This window comes from Calidris pugnax, unplaced genomic scaffold (genome assembly GCF_001431845.1).
Source record: "Calidris pugnax isolate Ruff unplaced genomic scaffold, ASM143184v1 scaffold337, whole genome shotgun sequence".
NCBI lineage: Eukaryota > Metazoa > Chordata > Aves > Charadriiformes > Scolopacidae > Calidris > Calidris pugnax.
This window is the reverse complement of record NW_015091098.1, coordinates 403,129-425,132: the sequence shown is the minus strand read 5'-3', so window position 1 is coordinate 425,132 and position 22,004 is coordinate 403,129. Positions and strand designations below refer to the sequence as shown.

The 22,004-nt window shown below is 46.9% G+C and overlaps 1 protein-coding gene across 2 annotated transcripts; it reads right to left on the bottom strand.

The window, feature by feature from the left end:
- Positions 1-45: 45 nt before the first annotated feature.
- On the bottom strand, positions 46-21,996 carry MED1 (mediator complex subunit 1). Of its 2 annotated transcripts, XM_014957940.1 has the most exons (17): positions 21,969-21,996; positions 20,446-20,552; positions 19,544-19,622; positions 19,002-19,056; positions 18,734-18,866; positions 17,942-17,970; positions 17,505-17,576; positions 17,170-17,244; positions 16,607-16,680; positions 16,059-16,148; positions 15,229-15,340; positions 8,957-9,081; positions 8,623-8,741; positions 8,069-8,270; positions 7,792-7,887; positions 7,576-7,681; positions 46-5,856 (listed from the first exon to the last, which is right to left on the bottom strand). In XM_014957940.1, the coding sequence occupies exons 1-17, from the start codon at positions 21,994-21,996 to the stop codon at positions 2,607-2,609; spliced, it is 4,752 nt and encodes a 1,583-aa protein (XP_014813426.1). In that variant the 3' UTR covers positions 46-2,606. The 2 variants fall into 2 exon arrangements, with proteins under 2 accessions (XP_014813426.1, XP_014813425.1); XM_014957939.1 differs by lacking the exons at positions 15,229-15,340; positions 16,059-16,148; positions 16,607-16,680; ... (6 more) ...; positions 20,446-20,552; positions 21,969-21,996 and adding exons at positions 9,908-10,019; positions 10,805-10,894; positions 11,353-11,426; ... (4 more) ...; positions 13,745-13,799; positions 14,286-14,359.
- Between the last annotated feature and the right edge of the window lie 8 nt (positions 21,997-22,004).

The window sequence follows — 22,004 nt, the reverse complement described above, 5'->3', positions numbered from 1 at the left end:
GTCTCTCTCCTGATTCCTCTCACACAACCTGGGGGGGGGACACAACGCACCAAAATGGGGTGAAAAAAGCTCGAAACGGGTGCCACGATGGTGATGGGGGGGGAGAGGCTGTTCCCTCCGTCTCTGCTCCGTGCGGGGGGGGAAATTCAGGATATGGAACTTCGGTGTGGGGGGAGCAGAGAAGGGAAGCCGAGAGAAACCGGCAGCTTTTGCCTTAAAAATGCCATTTTGTGTCAATTCCGACGCCCGAGGGGATTTAATTCTGACTTTTTCTCCCCCCTTAAAACCCGTCTCCGGTTGGTGCCGAGTCCATTACGACCCCCCCAGCCTCAATTCCTCTTCTCTTCGCAGGGGGTTCAGGCCTTTGTGCAACCCAGACGGTATCAAAGGGCTTTTGTAAGACCCCAAAAATACTTTACTTTCAAATAAAAATACTTTCAAATAAACTGCTTTCAAATAAACCCGAGGGGGGCAGCAGGCACCGCTCCCCAGGCACGGCAGCGGCTGCAGCAGGGTCTCCGAGAGGAATTTATCAGGGTCTCCAAGAAGAATTTATCAGGTGGGTGCTTTTAGACCGTAAAATGATCTAAAACTGTTGGGTTTTGACTTTTTTTTGCCGTTTTCCTACCACCTCAGCCTGCGAAGGAGGGAGAGCCGGGGAGGGGGGAAGCTACGGGGGGCGCAGACCACAAGGAGCAAGGGATGGAGGGTGGAAAATAGAAGAAGAGAGAGTTCTCCAGAGCCTGGGGGGGGGGTTGGAGAAATTCCAGCTCCTCCATTCTGCTGGAGACCTGGAATTGAGCAAAAAGCAGGAGGAAGAGGTGAAAAATCCCTACAATGAATAGTTGCCACCCTACGGAAAAGATCTCGCTCCGGCTTTGGATGAGCCAGAAAAGGAACAGCCCGCCCAGGGTCGGGATGGACACAGGACTGGAAACCTCCGTGGCTTCAAAGAAAACTTAAAAATCCTTCTCTTCTTTTCATCCCCAAACTCCAAGGACAATCCCATTCCCACAGGGATACTCCCAGCCTCCAGGAATCCACAAATCCAGATCCGAGGGGAGCAGGAATCACTCGGTACATGATTCAAAAGCTGAGGAGCTCGCAGGACTCTCCATTTCCTTCTTCAGTGAATCAGATCTAACTGCTTTTAAAAATAAAAACGCTCTCCCGAGTCTTTTTTTTCCTTTCGGGGCCCGCAGAGGGTGCCTGAGTCACGCTCTTAATTCCAGCCAAAAGGGGAGAAAATGTGTCTTTTAAGGGAATTGCTGTTTCTGGTGCAGCTCTCACCCGGAGGGACCGGTCGGGGGGTAACGCCGGGACGCGGCCGGTTCACGCTGCCCGAGAGAGAGGGCACCGCTCGTCTGTGTCCCCAAAAAACCACCGTCCCAGAGTTAACAGGAAAAAAACCCACACCAACCCATAAATCAAAACCCCCAGCAGAACCCTGCAGGGCTGGGATTGCAAAGCCAAGGCCCGTTTTTGGGGTCTGCTAATGGAAGTATTGGCGGTGGCCACGAAGGGAGCACGGCTCTGAAGCGCTGGCGGGAGCAGGGGGTGCAGGGCTGACAGTCCAGAGCCCCCCAAAAAACAGCTTTTGTGGGGGGGGGAGTTCCAGGGAAGCTCTGTTCACTGGGCTCACAAGGAAGCGTCGCTCGGGTGAAGAGGGTGAGTCCCGTCGCTGTTTTCGCCTTCTCCAACGCCTGCCAGAATCCCCCCAACTTCACCAAAGCTACAAGGGGGGGTTTGCCCAAATCCACAGGCTCCCCCCCACATCCCCAAGTCCCTTTTTGGGCTCTGCACTGGGCAATCAAAAGGTGTGTGTGTGTGGGGGGGGGGGTTGCTGCGTGGAAACAAGCAGCACAAGGCATTTGGATCCGGCCGTCAATAAATAGCTAAAATAAAAGGGAAGTCAAACGTAAGAGAGCGAATCCTTCGTCCCTGGGACCTGGAATAAAATGCTGATATCCATCAGGATCCAGTGCCCGATCCCACAGAGCAGCTCCTATCAGAGGAAGAGGAAGCTCCTCAGCACCGCACCGAATCAGGCATTGAACCAAGAAATGCCACAAAAATAAATTAAAAAACCTTTTCCTTTTTTTCTTTTTTCCTTCCAGCCACCCTTTAAAAAAAAGAATAAAACCCAACCCTAAAACACACCCTAAAATAATCAGTTTAAAACTTCCTAAAAACCAAAAGCAACTTATTTGGGATGGGAAGGGGGGGCAGAGGAACTCGGGCTCTCCCAGAATCGCCGCCTCCTGTTTGCACCACGTCGGGGGCTGCTCCTGCACCTACACACGCAGCTCTATCCCCATTAACTCTGACGGGGTGATTAATACTTATAAATTAAGAATGAGTGTAAGTGTCCACGGGATGAAGGCCACAGCGGGGAACCTGCTCTGCCGACGGAGCTGCTGGCACTCACACCTTCTGCTCAGACTTTGGAGATCCTTAAAAATACTATTTGTTTGGGTTTTTTTCCTCTTCAAACACACCCCGTAAAAATGAGCGTGGCAGGTTCTGCAATGAACGGTTCCTTCCTCCCAATCTCGAGAACCTGCAGGTCCCATGTCCAAGCTCAGCTCCTCAAGAGACCAGGGAAATTAATTGCCAATTAGAGCAACATCCATGAGATCGTCATCTTCTTCCCCGATGAGAAACTCAGGGCTGGCCCGGGCCGGTCGCTCGGCCGAGAGGATGGTGCTGCTGGCCATGGAGAGAGACTGCTCAGCAGAAATGGGGGACTTGGACCAGCTCTCCGGCTTCATGCCGTGAGATTTCTTCTTGTCTCTGTCTTTATCTCGCTCCCTGTCTCTATCCCGGTCTTTGTCTTTTACTTTTTTCTTCTCCTTTTTGTGCTTTTTGTGTTTTTCTGAGCTATATTCCGGCAGAGGCCTGATGCCGTCGTCAGAGCTGGGGCTGTTCTGGTAGGATTTCTCTGCTATGGAAGAGCCCGACTCGCTCTCGCTGTCTATGTTTTGGGGAGTGTAGGCCGGGGATTTGCTGTGGCTGGGAGAGCAGCGCTCGTGTTTCGGGGTGGATCCGCTGATGAGGGGGGACCCGTAGCTTTTGGAAGAAGCCATCTGAGGCCGCAGGCTGTCCCCACCTCCTTCCCCGGGTTTCTGCAAGGTTACTTTGGCTTTGATGCTGGGGGAACCACCATCGTGTTTGCTGATGATGATTTTGGCCACTCCAGTGCTTCCAACGTTTTTGGAATCTGAAGTCTTCTTGGAAGAGTCAACAGATCCTCCAGAAACAGAGACTTTAGATTTCTCTTTGTCGCTCTTCTCCCGTTTGCCCTGGAACTCCCCTCCAGACATGTTGTGTTTGGAGGACATCGTATGGCTTGAGGAATTGGAACTTGGCCCCATCTGTCCATCCATGGGGTCATCTCCACCAGGCCCGCTAGTGACAACCCCGTGTTTCAGTTTGTCGATGACCGCAGTCAGAGATGGCTTCTTGTTTCTGCTCGGAGACTTGCCTTTGGAACTTCCATGCTGGTTTTGGGATGAAGACATGGAAGACCCACTAGATGAAAAGGAAGATGAAGACGCCGTGGACGAATTGGATGAAGGAGGCGGTTTCTGTGACATAGACCCAGAGGATCCCATTCCTGAAGACGATTTCATACTTGAGCTTGAGCCGGTCCCAGACATATGGGAGCCTCCAGAACCTGAACTGATGGGTGACTTGGCTTTAGATGATGGGGGAGTACCTGGGACAGGTTTCATGGGAGAAGCAAGCTTGTCAGAACCCCCTGAAGGTCTGGAATGAGATGGAGAGATGTTTGGTTTACTCATGGAAGGGTTCATAAGCGACGATGGTTTTCCTTGAGGTTTCATCTTGGTACCTCCGGAGCCGCTGCTGAGGCCGTGTTTGGTGATGGGGGAGGATCCAGGCTTTCCCACCGACTGCGCCGAGCTTTTGGACTGACCCGAACCCGAGCCCCCTTGGCTTGAGTAGAGGCTGCTGCTCATCTTTGAGCCAGAAGACCCTTCCGATTTGCTGCTTTTCATTTTGCCTGAGGTCGAAGAGGAGGAAGAAGAGGAGGAGGAAGAAGAATGGCTGTGATGGCTTTTGCTGCTGGAGGAGGTGACGGAGCCACTACTGGTATACTGGCCGTGCGAAGACGGTTTGCCAACAGTCACTGTTCCTTTGGGGATCTGGATGGTTATTTTTGGAATAGGAGGAGTAGCTACACCGGGAGGAGTCTGAGATCTGCCCGAACTCCCTGGAGATTTGGACCCACCTGTGCTGGCTGGTGGCGTGAAAGGCCTGTTTGATGAACTGTGAGATGGTGATTTCCCATCTGTCTCCTGCTTTTTCCTCTTTGGAAGTTTCTCTTTACTTTTACCATCACTGGACGGCGTCCGGCTGCGCTTCCCCGGCTTCCCATCCATCCCGGGACCTGCCATGTTCCCACCAGAGCCATTCCCTTCCTTCACCCGTTTCTGGGACTTCTCTTTTCCTAAATCCCCTGTATTCAGCAAAGGGCTCTGACCTCCACTGTGATGCTCCATGATGTCAGAGGACCCCAGGGCTTTGCTTGCGGCTGCAATAATACTAAAATCTACCGTATCGGACTGATTGCTCCCCTTAAATTTATTTTCCCCCCCATCAGCCCCCAAGACCTGCACCCCCAAAGTAGACAGAGCCTGGGACGCGTAGCCCTTGAAATCGTCAGTGTCTCCACTCTGACTACTCTCATCAAAATACTCCTCCCCAAAGCCACTCTGACTCTGACTGTTGAGCAAGTCGGGATTGAAATCTACTCCGTCAGGAAAAAAATGGTTGGAAGAATCACTGTTGGGGCTCACGGCAGCGTCCGCGATCAGGTCTGCGGGGTCCGTGTAGGGGTTCTCGCTGTTGTTGGTCTGAAAAACATCCGGGTCGAAGAGGGCACTTTGGGAATGGCCTGAACTAGAAGAGTCTCTCACCGGAGTCCCAATGGGTGGACAGTCCTCGTTGGTGGTGGGGAGTTTGGAAGCCTCCTCTGCTATATCCGAAAGGATATCGGTAACGTCGGCCCCGATGCTGTCCGAGCTGGAGAGTCGAACCATCCTCTGAATACTGGGCTGGGAGTGAGGTATGGGCTGGGGGTAGGTGGTGGGAGGAGTGCTGCACTGGCTGGGAGCTGGAGTAATGTGAGGGGTGTCCAGGGTGTCTGCCGTCATGTTGACATCAAAAATGGGATTCTGGGAGTCAACATCCATCGAAAAGAGCTCCCTCTGGAAATCATCCTCAGTCTGATGTTTGGGTTTGTCGGCCGGCATGCGGGATTTTTTTTTCTTTTGTTTATTCCCCCCAGGGCCCATTTCCATTCTAGGGGAGCCCGAGGAAGAGTTCTGCCTTTCCAAAGGGCTGCTCCCGTACAGAGTGGAGAAATCCTGAGGGGGATTCTCTTTAAGAAGGTTCATGAGCATGGGGTGGTTCTTGGTGTTGCTTGCTGGTGAGGATACTGGTGGTGGGGTGTGGTGGGGAGGGGTTGGACTTGAGCCAATGGTCGAGCCCACATTCCCTGTGATCTGCAACAAACTAGTGAGAATAGGGTTCTGAGATACTTTGCTGAAGTCCTCCCCATGGCCCACCGAGTCATGCCTCTCTTTCATGCTTATGCTCATGTTAAACAAAGTAGTGATGGGCCCCCCAGGAAAAGTGTTGGTTGGGGTAGTGGTACCACTCATTGGGTTGCTGCCTGTGGTCATGCCGTACCCTGGGCTGCTGGCTGGGGGGAGGTTTTTCTTCACCATGTCTTCTACTGTCTCTGCAATGAGGGACAAGGCTGGTGTGTCGGCTTGAATGGTTTCTGCTTTTCTACGAATTGCTCTCATGGTGACGGGGATGGACATACACCTGTGGGACACGAGACAGAGGGGTTAGTGGGCAGATGAGGAGGAACTTCTTTGCTGTGAGGGTGGCAGAGCCCTGGAAGAGGCTGCCCGGGAGGTGGTGGAGTCTCCTTCTATGGAGACATTCAAACCCTGCCTGGACACGTTCCTGTGGGACCTGCTCTGGGAGGAGGTCGGACTAGATGATCTCCAGAGGTCCCTTCCAACCCCACATCATTCTGTGATTCTGTGATTTTGCTGCCCGGCAGCAACACTCAATGAAGACGTTTTAACTCCACCAGACACAAAACAAGCAGTGAGGCTCTTGGGAACAAGAGAGCAGGGGGTCCAGGCTCTGTAACACCCTGCTGTTCTGCTTGTGTTTACACTCATCCCATCAGGCTTATCCAGCCGTGAGACAACTCTGCCTTTATGCACTGCCCTGCAATCACAAAGGGAGAATTAATCAATTAACTAATAACTAAGAGCTGACAGATCATGATCTTCAAGTTAAAGCACAGGGTGCAATCTGGGTTGTTACTCTGACTCTGCCAGAAAACACCTTTGTCTGAGCTTGGCCAACCTCATTTCCTGCAACCCTGTAAAAATCAATGGCAATGAGACATTCTACTCAAGGACAAAAAGCCTATAAGGTTCTGGAAGAAAAAGTATAGCTATTGTCACTGTAGAGGTCTGTGTCATGCACTGGTAACGTTCTGCTGTGTTACTCAAGGACAAAAAGCCTATAAGGTTCTGAAAGAAAAAGTATAGCTATTGTCACTGAAGAGGTCTGTGTCATGCACTGGTAATGTTCTGCTGTGTCCTGAATGGTGGCTGGGATGGAGGAACCTTGATAAAAGACCTGCATAAATGACAAACCGCAGGGGAGTTTGTCACAAGTTCACAAGACTTAGAAAGGAAGCAACTACAGGAGAAGGCACCTGGGACACAGGATTTTGCTGCCCGGCAGCAACACTCAATGAAGACGTTTTAACTCCACCAGACACAAAACAAGCAGTGAGGCTCTTGGGAACAAGAGAGCAGGGGGTCCAGGCTCTGTAACACCCTGCTGTTCTGCTTGTGTTTACACTCATCCCATCAGGCTTATCCAGCCGTGAGACAACTCTGCCTTTATGCACTGCCCTGCAATCACAAAGGGAGAATTAATCAATTAACTAATAACTAAGAGCTGACAGATCATGATCTTCAAGTTAAAGCACAGGGTGCAATCTGGGTTGTTACTCTGACTCTGCCAGAAAACACCTTTGTCTGAGCTTGGCCAACCTCATTTCCTGCAACCCTGTAAAAATCAATGGCAATGAGACATTCTACTCAAGGACAAAAAGCCTATAAGGTTCTGGAAGAAAAAGTATAGCTATTGTCACTGTAGAGGTCTGTGTCATGCACTGGTAACGTTCTGCTGTGTCTGAATGGTGGCTGGGATGGAGGAACCTTGATAAAAGGCCTGTGTAAATGACAAACCGCAGGGGAGTTTGTCACAAGTTCACAAGACTTAGAAAGGAAGCAACTACAGGAGAAGGCACCTGGGACACACACCCAAAAATAAGTAGCTGGAATAGAATTTTCAGTAGGGCTCCAAGATTTTCTCTCTTCCAAACAACCACTACCAAAACTCACCCTCAGAGAGAACAGCTTAAAAAACCACCAGGAGAAATATGAGCCAGACACAGAGATCATCTCTATAACTCGGAGTGGAAGGCAGCACAGAAAAAATCCAGCTTACCTTTGAACAACTTTGGCAATGAAATCATCTGTGCAGATAAGAGCATCGGACAGCCCTTTGTAGAGCTTACAGTTCACGTGAGTGGAGTCTTGCACATCCATTACCACTGGAAGAGAGAAGGAGTTTGGAAGAGATCAAGATCCTGGCTGCAGTGGAGGAAAGCCCCCCTGCCTTCCATCCCATAAACATGCTCACATTTTCACCCAGTCCACTTACCACACACCAGGGAGTCATTCACGGGATGCTGGAAGGACACACTAAAACAGGAGTCAGAGAGAGGACAAACTTCAAACTGCAGGATCCCAGGAGAATCTGAAAGACACAGGAACTGTTCAATTAGGGAACAGAAGGGAAGAACCAGAAGCACCAGCTCAATACCCACGTAGAGAAGAAAAAGAAGGGGAAAAGGAAAGCAGTTTGGGCCTTGTTTCTTATTCCTACACCCGGGTTTCTTACTACCCACACATTATATTCCACTTGATGCTGTACCCACCTTCCTTCAGAACTGTTCTCTTGACACAGCTGCCAATCAGGGTGTTGTAGGCCACCTGATGTCGGATCAGATTGAGGATGAGAGGAACCCGCCCCGGGTGCTGGAAGGCGATTTTACTGATCAGAGTTCCTTGAAGGCTTCTTCCATCTGGGAGAGGAGCATCTTTGTTCAGAAAGTAACAGTGCTGCTGTCCTGGAAGAGCCTGACAAACAATTTCTGCTTTACTCCAACTACTGCTGGGTACAAGGCAATAACAGATGTCTAGGAAGGAAAGAGCAGGCCCCAGATCCAGGTGACACCGAGCCACCTTCCTGGCTGAAAATGACAAACAATGAAGATGTTTTGCTTCCAATCTGAACAAGCAAAACACAACTTGAGCTTCTCAGAAGCTTCTCAAACAGCACTCACTGTCCCCACTAGATCTGTTTCGTAGGGTATGTGAAGAAATGCTGCACCCATTTCCTTTATCCTACTTGAAAGACACCTGAAACTGATGAAAACCCCCAAAGTGCTCATCTACAAGTGCAACGCCCTGGTTGTAAGGACATACTTACTGCATAGAAGCGCATGTTGTGGTTTAAGGGTAGAGGATCAGCCTCCTTGGATAATTCAAACTGGGTGATCAACTCATACAAGGGCACAAACGTCGGTGGGGTGTCGAACAAGGGAATACCTGAGGGTGGAAGATGGCACAGAACGATGACACCAGGGAGCCAGAAAGAGATGACGGGCCAGAGAAGGCGCTACCACCCAGGAAAGGAACTTTACCCGAGTTTTACTAAAAACGGCACAAAACCCTGAGCAACTTTTCCGGCAGGCTTTAAAAATTAGAAGCAGTTCATTAATAAAAACCTAGGGAGGGTCTTGTCTGATGGATCTGCAACCCACCTGTGCAGCCCTGGAGCTTCTGAATGAAAGCACGAGACACGGGAATGGGACGTGGGAATTTCAGGAAGAAACAAGCCGGTAAATCCACGCTGTTGGCACTGGTGATGGAGGAGAAGGACGGAGTTCTGAAATAATTGGGTTAACACAAGATCTTATTAGATGTGGGGCACGACTCTGGCTTCTGCTCTGAGCACCAGACACCCAGTTCAGGATTTGCTCAAACACCAGTGGATCGTTACACCTTCTTCCAAATAAAGACACTCCTCAAAAGCACGTCACGTGCCTAAAGTATGTATTTCTTGGCTTAAAGACAGCACATAAGTGCTTTATATAAGTCTATGACATCATGCCAGTTTTGGGCACCTCAATCCAAGAGAGATCTGGAGGTGCTGGAGCGAGTGCAGAGGAGGGCAACGGCGCTGGGGAGGGGGCTGGAAAACAAATCGTATGAGGAGCGGCTGAGGGAGTTGGGGCTGTTTAGTGTGAGGAAGAGGAGGCTGAGGGGAGACCTCATCACTCTCTACAACTCCGTGAAAGGACACTGTAGAGAGGTTGGTGCTGGTCTCTTCTCACAGGTAATTAGTGACAGAACGAGAGGGAACGGCTTCAAGCTCCAACAGGGGAGGTTTAGATTGAACATTAGGAAGGAATTTTTCACCCAAAGAGTGGTCGGGCATTGGAACAGGCTGCCCAGGGAGGTGGGGGAGTCCCCATCCCTGGCTGTGTTTAAGGGCCGTTTAGATGCAGTGCTGAGGGACATGGTGTAGGGGAGGACTTTGTAGAGTAGGGGAGATGGTTGGACTCGATGATCCCAAGGGTCTCTTCCAACCTGGACCATTCTATGATTCTATGATCATGCAGTCATCACCCCACTCTGACTTCAACCAAATGTTGAATGTGAATCCAAACCAGGCCGCCGGGAAAGACCCAGCAGATGTGTCCTTCACTTACCCTTTGCTGTCGACTGGGTGAGAGCCCATAATCAGTGGTGCAATTGGAAGTTTGTACATGCTCATGGTTCCCTCAACTGTTACCGACACGTTCATCCCCAAAGACCGAGGAACTGCGAGAGGAAACAAGAAAAAAACCAAACCCAACAACATAAACTGATGAAAAACACCAATGCAAGCTTTATGAATTAAATATCACCGTGGTGGAAACACCTTACTTCCTCCACAAGGCAGAGTTTCCAGTGTTCACCTTTATCACTAAATGGACTCCAGCCAAACTAGTTACACTACCTAATGCTCTAGTTTTCTCTTGCAAGGTAGACCAATTGCATAATTCTTCAAACACACTCCAAATGTTTGGAGTCTGCTCTTTACAAAGCAAAACAAACAATGATTTTGGACAATTTCACCCTCTCCTTTCCCGAGACCAGGCTCAATTTTAACTGGTCCTTGGTTTTGCCATTTAGCAAGAGACAGATGTCCATGCACACGCATAAAAAATAATCTTTCAGTAAAACAGCAGAGACACAAGTGGTTTTGCCATTTAGCAAGAGACAGATGTCCACGCGCATGCGTAAAAATAATCTTCCAGTAAAACAGCAGAGACACAAGTATTCCCACAATAAAATAAATCCCATGTTAATGATGAAATTCGCCTGAAGGAAAAAGGGACTGTCTGTAGACCATTACCCTTGGTACCAGTCCCTTCTCCACTGGGCTGGAGAAGATGGTCAACTGAGCCAGCATTTACACATGGGCTTATTAAACCCTCCCTAAGTCAAACTAGGATTTTCCTGTACTACAAGGTGAGAGCAGAGGGGAACTAGACTGTTGGAATCCTGCTTTCTTCTCTCCTTCAAGCAATAGCCCTCTACAGTGGCTTCGAAAGCCAACCTACCATTGTTCTCATGCAAAATAACAGGGGCTCCGGTGCCGTCCTCAAACAAATCATAGGGTGAGACATAATACTTGAGATTCATCAGGAGACCTGCGGGAGAGAAGCTTTTGAACAGGCGTTGATGATAGAAATTAGCCCAATCATTACTAGCCCCTGTACCCACACAACATTTGCACGGTAGCACAGCACACCCCGTGCAGAGCTGCTGGTGAAACTCTTGAAAGAGTCATTTCTCTGCTGTTAAAGATTCAGACAATGGCCATCTGCCATAAAATTACCACGTGCTTTTTACCCAAACTTTTTGGATTACGTGGCACTTAGAATCACAGAATCATAGAATCATTCAGGTTGGAAGAGACCCTTGGGATCATCGAGTCCAACCATCTCCCCTACTCTACTTAAAAATACTCAACCACCTTGTCCCTCTTTCAGTTTGAGTAACGTTTTCCATGGCTGCCATCAGCTAATGTGAGACTAACATCCATAAAGGGGTCCCTGAACAAAGTCATTTTTATTCTCTTCTCTTTTTGAGTGTTAACCAAAGATACCTCCGCTCCTGGGGGTGAGATAGCCAACACTGCCATGAAGAATCTTGTCGAGGGGATTTGCGTTGGTGGCCTGCCTGCAAGAGAGGTGATCACAGGTCTGTAACGAGCCAGAGCCATACCTGAAGCCCAAACTGATGGCAGCCTAAGATTTCAGCTCAATATACACACTTCTCAGTCACACAGAGGTAACAAGCTTAGATTTCATACTGTTATGGGCAAAACAAAAGCAACTTTACACCATGGGTGGTTTATCCACTGAATCTACAGCAGTGAAACATCTATTACAAACTTTTTTTTCCCCTTTTAAACTTTCTTTCAGGTAAATTCTGCAGTTAAAAAGGAATTGCTCAGAAAGCTCTGAGTATTTTTCCTATGTATCTATAATTCCCATGTTACCACAGCCTCAGCATTGTACTTTTTAGCAATAACATCAGGCTGTGAAGGAGGATGTGATACCTCCTGGATACACAATATTTGGCGTGTTCAGAATTAGCCCACATGATGCAGAATTATTAAGGAAAACCAAACCAACCACAAAACCCAAACCACACAGATGTCCTTACCAATACATCCCTGCCATTTTTGAGAGATCCAGCTCCAAGGACTGCAGAGCTAAGTACATTTTAGTTTTAAGTTTGCTGAGGGAAAAACAAACAAACAAACAATGTAAGAGCAATGGAAAGGAACTGTGCAATGAAATCCAACTTAAAAATCACAAGTTTTCATTCCTTGTTCCCATTTTCACATTAAAACCTCCCCACCCAGTGGTTGCACACACAAGCCATGGGGAAGGACTCAGTGGGATCACACCCAATGCAAACTGCAGTACAGAACTAGAGGCTTGTGGATTCATTTAACTTTATATATGTGGATGGAAATAAATGTATTCTAGACTTACTTGTCTCCCGGCAACTTATACAGGTTCACAAGCCCCCTTAGATGCTTAGAAAACTCATCAAAATTTTTCTCTCTGAAAAGAAGAGGGAGAAGAAGTTCACATGTATTCACATCCATAACAGATAAGGCTTTGTTTTAAAAAGTTCTATTAATACAGACACTAAGTTATTTAAGGAAAAACTTTTGCTACACGAAAGCTACAGAAAACATTCTTTAAGTGATGCAGTTTAATGATTCTGATCAATGTTGTGTTGTGGCTTCCAAGACAGCATCAGAACCACAGTAACTTGAACAGAAAATCCCCCGGAGAAGCAGAGAAACTTTGTGGGGATGGAATAAGTATGAGACATTTTGCATTTCCAGACATAAAATAGAAGCAGATGGCTACTGCAAAGAGAAGCCTGACAGAAAATGCAACAAACAAGTCTTGCTGCTCACCTCAGATGTTGCACCAATTCTGGACAGCTCTGAAAAGGAAAGAAAATACAAGGATATCAATGTGGAATGCAGCAATGGCAGCCGTTGTGCAGCACAGCAGCTGTAAAACATCAGGACAGTAACATTTCTGAGCATCAGCTTTTCAGGAGAAACACAATGCTCCCAACCACACATAGCTACCGTTCTGGTTCTGCTTGTCAACCCCCTCTGGGACAAATCCAATCAATACTCTTTCCTCTTAAAACGAGTAATTTGAATAAAATTTTAAAATTGTGAAGCCCTACATTGAAAACCTATGATCTTATATAGAGATATTAAAAGTGGTCTGTTTTCAGGAGAGTGGCTGGGCCTGTGTACATAGCAAGTCCCAGCCCTCATACATGAGCTGAGGGGAAGAAAAGCCATTTTCTTTCAGCATTCCATTTTTTAGCATTTTCCATCCACAGAAGTTTTATAAGCTTAATTTCCCTGTCCTTCCCCAAGAAATAGAATTCTCAGAAAGATGGCAGTAACTTCCTCAAATAATTTTGCCAGTTATAAAACCACCCAGAGAAAAAGAGAGATCATCAGTAAAACGGTCCTCGCAGATGTACACTACATCCATCAGCTCAACCCACGAGAACAGAGTACTCCATGGAGGCTATTTCACTTTGGGAACAAGCAGCAAAGGTATTTCTAGATCTAGCAGGACATAAAATACAATCCATTTCCTCTACTCAAACAGAGAGCCAAAAATGGCAGTTCCAAAAGCACCAAGTCATTACCCTCAGCTTGGTCAGCGATACGTACCACGGGGTTCTCTCCATGGTGAGCCACCTTGACATCACACAGCAGCCCTGTAGGATCTAACTGGACTTCCACATAGAACATGTCTGAAGTGATGTAACATTCAGTGCCATTCGCACTAAGGTGAGATCCAAGGCTTACATACAAAACAAAACAAAAATTGCTATGAGATGCACACACAAAAAAAACCCCAACTGACCCAGCAGGGAGGTTACGATGCGTACGGATAAACGGGAAAAGCCTTTGTCATGAAATAAAGGAGGAGACCTACCCATTCTGTCTGGCTATGGACTCCAAGCGGTCTGTCATGGCAGGCAGGGACGAGACTAGAAAGAGAGAGCAAAAAGCACAGCTTTAGGGAAGCATTTCAACATCTCCCCAGGAATAAAAGCATTAAAAGCCACCTCCAGCAGTTACTCCCTCCCACATCTGCTCCCACCTTCACACCAAGACACATCATCTCAAAACACATCTCAAAACAACTTGCAGAGGGAAAACCAAAAGGTGCTCAGAACTGCAAAGAGAGAAGGGATTTTCCTCCGCAAGCTGAAGTCAGGTGTGGGCATTTAACACCAAAATTCACACAGGCAATGGCTGAGCGAATTCACTCAACAACACCGAAAAATTTAACAACAAAATTCACACAGGCAATGCCAGAGAAGGGCACTTCTGCAAAGGTGAGCACACATGCACTGGGAACACAGTGAAATGAGCTACCAACAACCTCGCTGGGTTTTAGCTCTTTGGAGTCTCTCCGTAGCACATCACTGTTGAAAGCGGTTCGCGAAGTGCATGCGCAGGGACGTACCAACCTTTTAATGCCTTCTGCAAAGTCTCCAAACAGCTCACCAGATGTTGGTGCCCCCCAGAGTTCATCACAATTCGCTTTTCCTTAGTCAGAAAGAAGAAAAACGCCCTTTTTGTGTATCGCTCAGTAAGAGGGGAATCATCACAACTTTTGCTCAGTCAAGGGAGGTTTATTTAGGTAATTAAAAGCACATTAGATTTCATCCCAAAATTACATCCTCATTTTGACTCCTGCAGGAGAACAGTATCCATGTGGGAAACTGTTAACAAAGGCAGGCCTGGAATTGATTTATTTTCTTTTAAGCACCTTGTTCATCTGGAAGAACACACTGTAGCATTTTTAATAGCTATAAACTAAGAATTATACGAGAGACCACAAAGAAATAACAAGACAGGCTAATTTTTAACACCACAATATATGGAGGAGGCAGTTTTGAGGCAGTTCCCTCTTGTCCCCTGCTCCTCCCTCCCTCTACCCAGAGACCAATATTTCAAACCCGTGTCTGACTCAGCCAACACCAAGATTTGAATATCACCAAATGGGGAGCAAATTGTGCTACAAAACACAACATCTAATTAGTGACAGAACGAGAGGGAACGGCTTCAAGCTCCAACAGGGGAGGTTTAGATTGAACATTAGGAAGGAATTTTTCACCCAAAGAGTGGTCGGGCGTTGGAACAGGCTGCCCAGGGAGGGGGTGGAGTCCCCATCCCTGGCTGTGTTTAAGGGCCGTTTAGATGCAGTGCTGAGGGACATGGTGTAGGGGAGGACTTTGTAGAGTAGGGGAGATGGTTGGACTCGATGATCCCAAGGGTCTCTTCCAACCTGGACCATTCTATGATTCTATGATCATGCAGTCATCACCCCACTCTGACTTCAACCAAATGTTGAATGTGAATCCAAACCAGGCCACCAGGAAAGGCCCAGCAGACGCGTCCTTCGCTTACCCTTTGCTGTCAACTGGGTGAGAGCCCATAATCAGTGGTGCAATTGGAAGTTTGTACATGCTCATGGTTCCCTCAACTGTTACCGACACGTTCATCCCCAAAGACCGAGGAACTGCGAGAGGAAACAAGAAAAAAACCAACCCAACAACATAAACTGATGAAAAACACCAATGCAAGCTTTATGAATTAAATATCACCGTGGTGGAAACACCTTACTTCCTCCACAAGGCAGAGTTTCCAGTGTTCACCTTTATCACTAAATGGACTCCAGCCAAACTAGTTACACTACCTAATGCTCTAGTTTTCTCTTGCAAGGTAGACCAATTGCATAATTCTTCAAACACACTCCAAATGTTTGGAGTCTGCTCTTTACAAAGCAAAACAAACAATGATTTTGGACAATTTCACCCTCTCCTTTCCCGAGACCAGGCTCAATTTTAACTGGTCCTTGGTTTTGCCATTTAGCAAGAGACAGATGTCCATGCACACGCATAAAAAATAATCTTTCAGTAAAACAGCAGAGACACAAGTGTTCCCACAATAAAATAAATCCCATGTTAATGATGAAATTCGCCTGAAGGAAAAAGGGACTGTCTGCAGACCGTCACCCTTGGTACCAGTCCAGTTCAAACTCCAGAAGAGCCACTGGGCTGGAGAAGATGGTCAACTGAGCCAGCATTTACACATGGGCTTATTAAACCCTCCCTAAGTCAAACTAGGATTTTCCTGTACTACAAGGTGAGAGCAGAGGGGAACTAGACTGTTGGAATCCTGCTTTCTTCTGTCCTTCAAGCAATAGTGCTCTACAGTGGCTTCGAAAGCCGACCTACCATTGTTCTCATGCAAAATAACAGGGGCTCCGGTGCCGTCCTCAAACAAATCATAGGGTGAGACATAATACTTGAGATTCATCAGGAGACCTGCGGGAGAGAAGCTTTTGAACAGGCGTTGATGATAGAAATTAGCCCAATCATTACTAGCCCCTGTACCCACACAACATTTGCACGGTAGCACAGCACACCCCGTGCAGAGCTGCTGGTGAAACTCTTGAAAGAGTCATTTCTCTGCTGTTAAAGATTCAGACAATGGCCATCTGCCATAAAATTACCACGTGCTTTTTACCCAAACTTTTTGGATTACGTGGCACTTAGAATCACAGAATCATAGAATCATTCAGGTTGGAAGAGACCCTTGGGATCATCGAGTCCAACCATCTCCCCTACTCTACTTAAAAATACTCAACCACCTTGTCCCTCTTTCAGTTTGAGTAACGTTTTCCATGGCTGCCATCAGCTAATGTGAGACTAACATCCATAAAGGGGTCCCCGAACAAAGTCATTTTTATTCTCTTCTCTTTTTGAGTGTTAACCAAAGATACCTCCGCTCCTGGGGGTGAGATAGCCAACACTGCCATGAAGAATCTTGTCGAGGGGATTTGCGTTGGTGGCTTGCCTGCAAGAGAGGTGATCACAGGTCTGTAACGAGCCAGAGCCATACCTGAAGCCCAAACTGATGGCAGCCTAAGATTTCAGCTCAATATACACACTTCTCAGTCACACAGAGGTAACAAGCTTAGATTTCATACTGTTATGGGCAAAACAAAAGCAACTTTACACCATGGGTGGTTTATCCACTGAATCTACAGCAGTGAAACATCTATTACAAACTTTTTTTTCCCCTTTTAAACTTTCTTTCAGGTAAATTCTGCAGTTAAAAAGGAATTGCTCAGAAAGCTCTGAGTATTTTTCCTATGTATCTATAATTCCCATGTTACCACAGCCTCAGCATTGTACTTTTTAGCAATAACATCAGGCTGTGAAGGAGGATGTGATACCTCCTGGATACACAATATTTGGCGTGTTCAGAATTAGCCCACATGATGCAGAATTATTAAGGAAAACCAAACCAACCACAAAACCCAAACCACACAGATGTCCTTACCAATACATCCCTGCCATTTTTGAGAGATCCAGCTCCAAGGACTGCAGAGCTAAGTACATTTTAGTTTTAAGTTTGCTGAGGGAAAAACAAACAAACAAACAATGTAAGAGCAATGGAAAGGAACTGTGCAATGAAATCCAACTTAAAAATCACAAGTTTTCATTCCTTGTTCCCATTTTCACATTAAAACCTCCCCACCCAGTGGTTGCACACACAAGCCATGGGGAAGGACTCAGTGGGATCACACCCAATGCAAACTGCAGTACAGAACTAGAGGCTTGTGGATTCATTTAACTTTATATATGTGGATGGAAATAAATGTATTCTAGACTTACTTGTCTCCCGGCAACTTATACAGGTTCACAAGCCCCCTTAGATGCTTAGAAAATTCATCAAAATTTTTCTCTCTGAAAAGAAGAGGGAGAAGAAGTTCACATGTATTCACATCCATAACAGATAAGGCTTTGTTTTAAAAAGTTCTATTAATACAGACACTAAGTTATTTAAGGAAAGACTTTTGCTACATGAAAGCTACAGAAGACGTTCTTTAAGTGACACAGTTTAATGATTCTGATGAATGTTGTGCTGTGGCTTCCAAGACAGCATCAGAACCAAAGTAACTTGAACAGAAAATCCCCCAGAGAAGCAGAGAAACTTTGTGGGGATGGAACAGGTATGAGACATTTTGCATTTCCAGACATAAAATAGAAGCAGATGGCTACTGCAAAGAGAAGCCTGACAGAAAATGCAACAAACAACTCTTGCTGCTCACCTCAGATGTTGCACCAATTCTGGACAGCTCTGAAAAGGAAAGAACATACAAGGATATCAATGTGGAATGCAGCAATGGCAGCCGTTGTGCAGCACAGCAGCTGTAAAACATCAGGACAGCAACATTTCTGAGCATCAGCTTCTCAGGAGAAACACAATGCTCCCAACCACACATAGCTACGGTTCTGGTTCTGCTTGTCAACCCCCTCTGGGACAAATCCAATCAATACTCTTTCCTCTTAAAACGAGTAATTTGAATAAAATTTTAAAATTGTGAAGCCCTACATTGAAAACCTATGATCTTATATAGAGATATTAAAAGTGGTCTGTTTTCAGGAGAGTGGCTGGGCCTGTGTACATAGCAAGTCCCAGCCCTCATACATGAGCTGAGGGGAAGAAAAGCCATTTTCTTTCAGCATTCCATTTTTTAGCATTTTCCATCCACAGAAGTTTTATAAGCTTAATTTCCCTGTCCTTCCCCAAGAAATAGAATTCTCAGAAAGATGGCAGTAACTTCCTCAAATAATTTTGCCAGTTATAAAACCACCCAGAGAAAAAGAGAGATCATCAGTAAAACGGTCCTCGCAGATGTACACTACATCCATCAGCTCAACCCACAAGAACAGAGTACTCCATGGAGGCTATTTCACTTTGGGAACAAGCAGCAAAGGTAATTCTAGATCTAGTGGGACATAAAACACAATCCATTTCCTCCGCTCAAACAACAGGGAGCCACAAATGGCAGTTCCAAAAGCACCAAGTCATTACCCTCAGCTTGGTCAGCGATACGTACCACGGGGTTCTCTCCATGGTGAGCCACCTTGACATCACACAGCAGCCCTGTAGGATCTAACTGGACTTCCACATAGAACATGTCTGAAGTGATGTAACATTCAGTGCCATTCGCGCTAAGGTGAGATCCAAGGCTTACATACAAAACAAAACAAAAATTGCTATGAGATGCACACACAAAAAAAACCCCAACTGACCCAGCAGGGAGGTTACGATGCGTACGGATAAACGGGAAAAGCCTTTGTCATGAAATAAAGGAGGAGACCTACCCATTCTGTCTGGCTATGGACTCCAAGCGGTCTGTCATGGCAGGCAGAGACGAGACTAGAAAGAGAGAGCAAAAAGCACAGCTTTAGGGAAGCATTTCAACATCTCCCCAGGAATAAAAGCATTAAAAGCCACCTCCAGCAGTTACTCCCTCCCACATCTGCTCCCACCTTCACACCAAGACACATCATCTCAAAACACATCTCAAAACAACTTGCAGAGGGAAAACCAAAAGGTGCTCAGAACTGCAAAGAGAGAAGGGATTTTCCCTCCGCAAGCTGAAGTCAGGTGTGGGCATTTAACACCAAAATTCACACAGGCAATGGCTGAGCGAATTCACTCAACAACACCGAAAAATTTAACAACAAAATTCACACAGGCAATGCCAGAGAAGGGCACTTCTGCAAAGGTGAGCACACATGCACTGGGAACACAGTGAAATGAGCTACCAACAACCTCGCTGGGTTTTAGCTCTTTGGAGTCTCTCCGTAGCACATCACTGTTGAAAGCGGTTCGCGAAGTGCATGCGCAGGGACGTACCAACCTTTTAATGCCTTCTGCAAAGTCTCCAAACAGCTCACCAGATGTTGGTGCCCCCCAGAGTTCATCACAATTCGCTTTTCCTTAGTCAGAAAGAAGAAAAACGCCCTTTTTGTGTATCGCTCAGTAAGAGGGGAATCATCACAACTTTTGCTCAGTCAAGGGAGGTTTATTTAGGTAATTAAAAGCACATTAGATTTCATCCCAAAATTACATCCTCATTTTGACTCCTGCAGGAGAACAGTATCCATGTGGGAAACAGTTAACAAAGGCAGGCCTGGAATTGATTTATTTTCTTTTAAGCACCTTGTTCATCTGGAAGAACACACTGTAGCATTTTTAATAGCTATAAACTAAGAATTATACGAGAGACCACAAAGAAATAACAAGACAGGCTAATTTTTAACACCACAATATATGGAGGAGGCAGTTTTGAGGCAGTTCCCTCTTGTCCCCTGCTCCTCCCTCCCTCTACCCAGAGACCAATATTTCAAACCCGTGTCTGACTCAGCCAACACCAAGATTTGAATATCACCAAATGGGGAGCAAATTGTGCTACAAAACACAACATCCTGAAACAGCAAAGTGACAGAATGGTTTGGGCTTCTCAGCACCGGCTGAAAGCACAAGTTTGACCCTTTTCCTGGCACTGAGCTGACAGCTGCCCCCTGGCAATTAGGCTGTAGAGGGGGAGGCTGTAATTAATGAAGGGAAAGACATGCCACGCAGAAAGGGTATGGACATCACTCCCTGAACCACACACTGTGGATGAGGAACTACCTGAACCACACCAGTGCAGGCTTGAACAAAACACAAAGGACTTTGAAGAGATCTAACAAACCGACAACAAAATCATCACTAAAGAAACTTGAGAATCCCTCCCGCTGAGACCCCAACAATTCTCACCATGACTTGACGGACCAGCTTCATGGTTTCTGTCCAAGGCCTGTTTTGGTTGTACTTTGCATGAAGTCTTTCTAAGAGGGTACTCATCTTATTCAGCTTCTCCGTTTCTGTAAGACAGGGGAAGATTCAGAAAAGGGAACGAGACAACATCTCAAGTTTTACAAATAAAAAAGCTTGGCAGTTGTAACAAAAATACTTGCCACCTTTAAGCTAACCATGATTTCAAAAAAGTTACTTACTGCTGATTTATTGCTACAACCTAGACCTTAAGGTTAAGTAAACGCTAAGGATGTGCCACAAGTTATCAAAATGTAAAGGACCATAAAATGCCTACGGGCCTGTTGGGAAAAGCCCAGCTCCTATTCTGCCCAGACTCCAAATGATGTGGCCCCATCAGGTTAAGTTCTGGCACAGCAGGAACATATCGGGGCACTGTTTGAAGATGCAACTCTACGGTCAAAAGATGAAGCTTCCCTGGGACAGGAAACGGAGAGTGTAGAAAACATGGTGTTAAAGAAGTGAGGTAAAGCTTTGTTTCCTGGATTCCCCTGCTCTCTCTTCCAACTCTGCAACTTCTTGTCTAATAAAGATCTTCACAGATGATTCATTCATGGTTCATTTTTCCCCTACTCTCTGGTCGGACAGAGGCGCAAAAAGAATGGAGGTTTCAAGAGTATTATAATTTTGGTGTGTTTTTTTTTTATTTTTGCTAAGAGACAGCTTTTCCTAGCCTTGCATCTGTCAAAAAACCCCAGCAGACATCACTGCCAAAACAAACCCTGTCTCTGGCAGAAGGTCCTGGGCAAACACATGTCTATGAGATCTTAACCGCCGCAGCACACAGCCCTGGAAGCACCTCGTCTGCGAAATTTCAAGGGTTTGTTTTCATCGTTGATGCATCTACTGCTTAAAGACCTAATGCTGACCCCATCAAATCCAAGCACAAGGAATAAATAGATCTTTGCTACGTGTTTTCAGACACTTCATACCTCTCAGCTACGGCAGAATCACAGAAGGGCTGAGGCTGGCAGGGCTCTCCTGGTCCAAGCCCCTGCCTAAGAAGGGCCATGTCCTGGCATTTAAAGCTCTCCAAGGATGGAGATGCCATCACCTCTCTGGACACAGTGACAAAGTGTTTCCTGGGGCTCCGGTGGAGGCTCCTGCCTTCTCGCTTGTGCCCATGGCCTCTGCCTCCCCCTGAGAGGACCCGGGCTCCCTCTGCCCCACACCCTCCCTCCAGGTGTTTATGAACATCGCCAAGACCCCATGAAGCCCCCGGGAGAGGGAGAGTTCTCTCAGATCTCAGCCAGGGGAGCGCCCCAACGAGGATATTCGCCTTTATTTCCTTTAAAAACGGAACCGCCCCGCAGCCAGCACCGAGACCCAGAGGCCCGTGCGGGATTCTCGCCCTTCCAGCGGGAAAAATCCCTCAGCCCGACACTGTGCTTCACACACATCGCCCCCCCGCCCTCCACCCCAAAATCTCCTCACAGCACCGGCCGCGCCCCTCCGGCGGCACTCACCCTCGGCACCGCCCGGCGCCGCCTTCATGTTGCGGG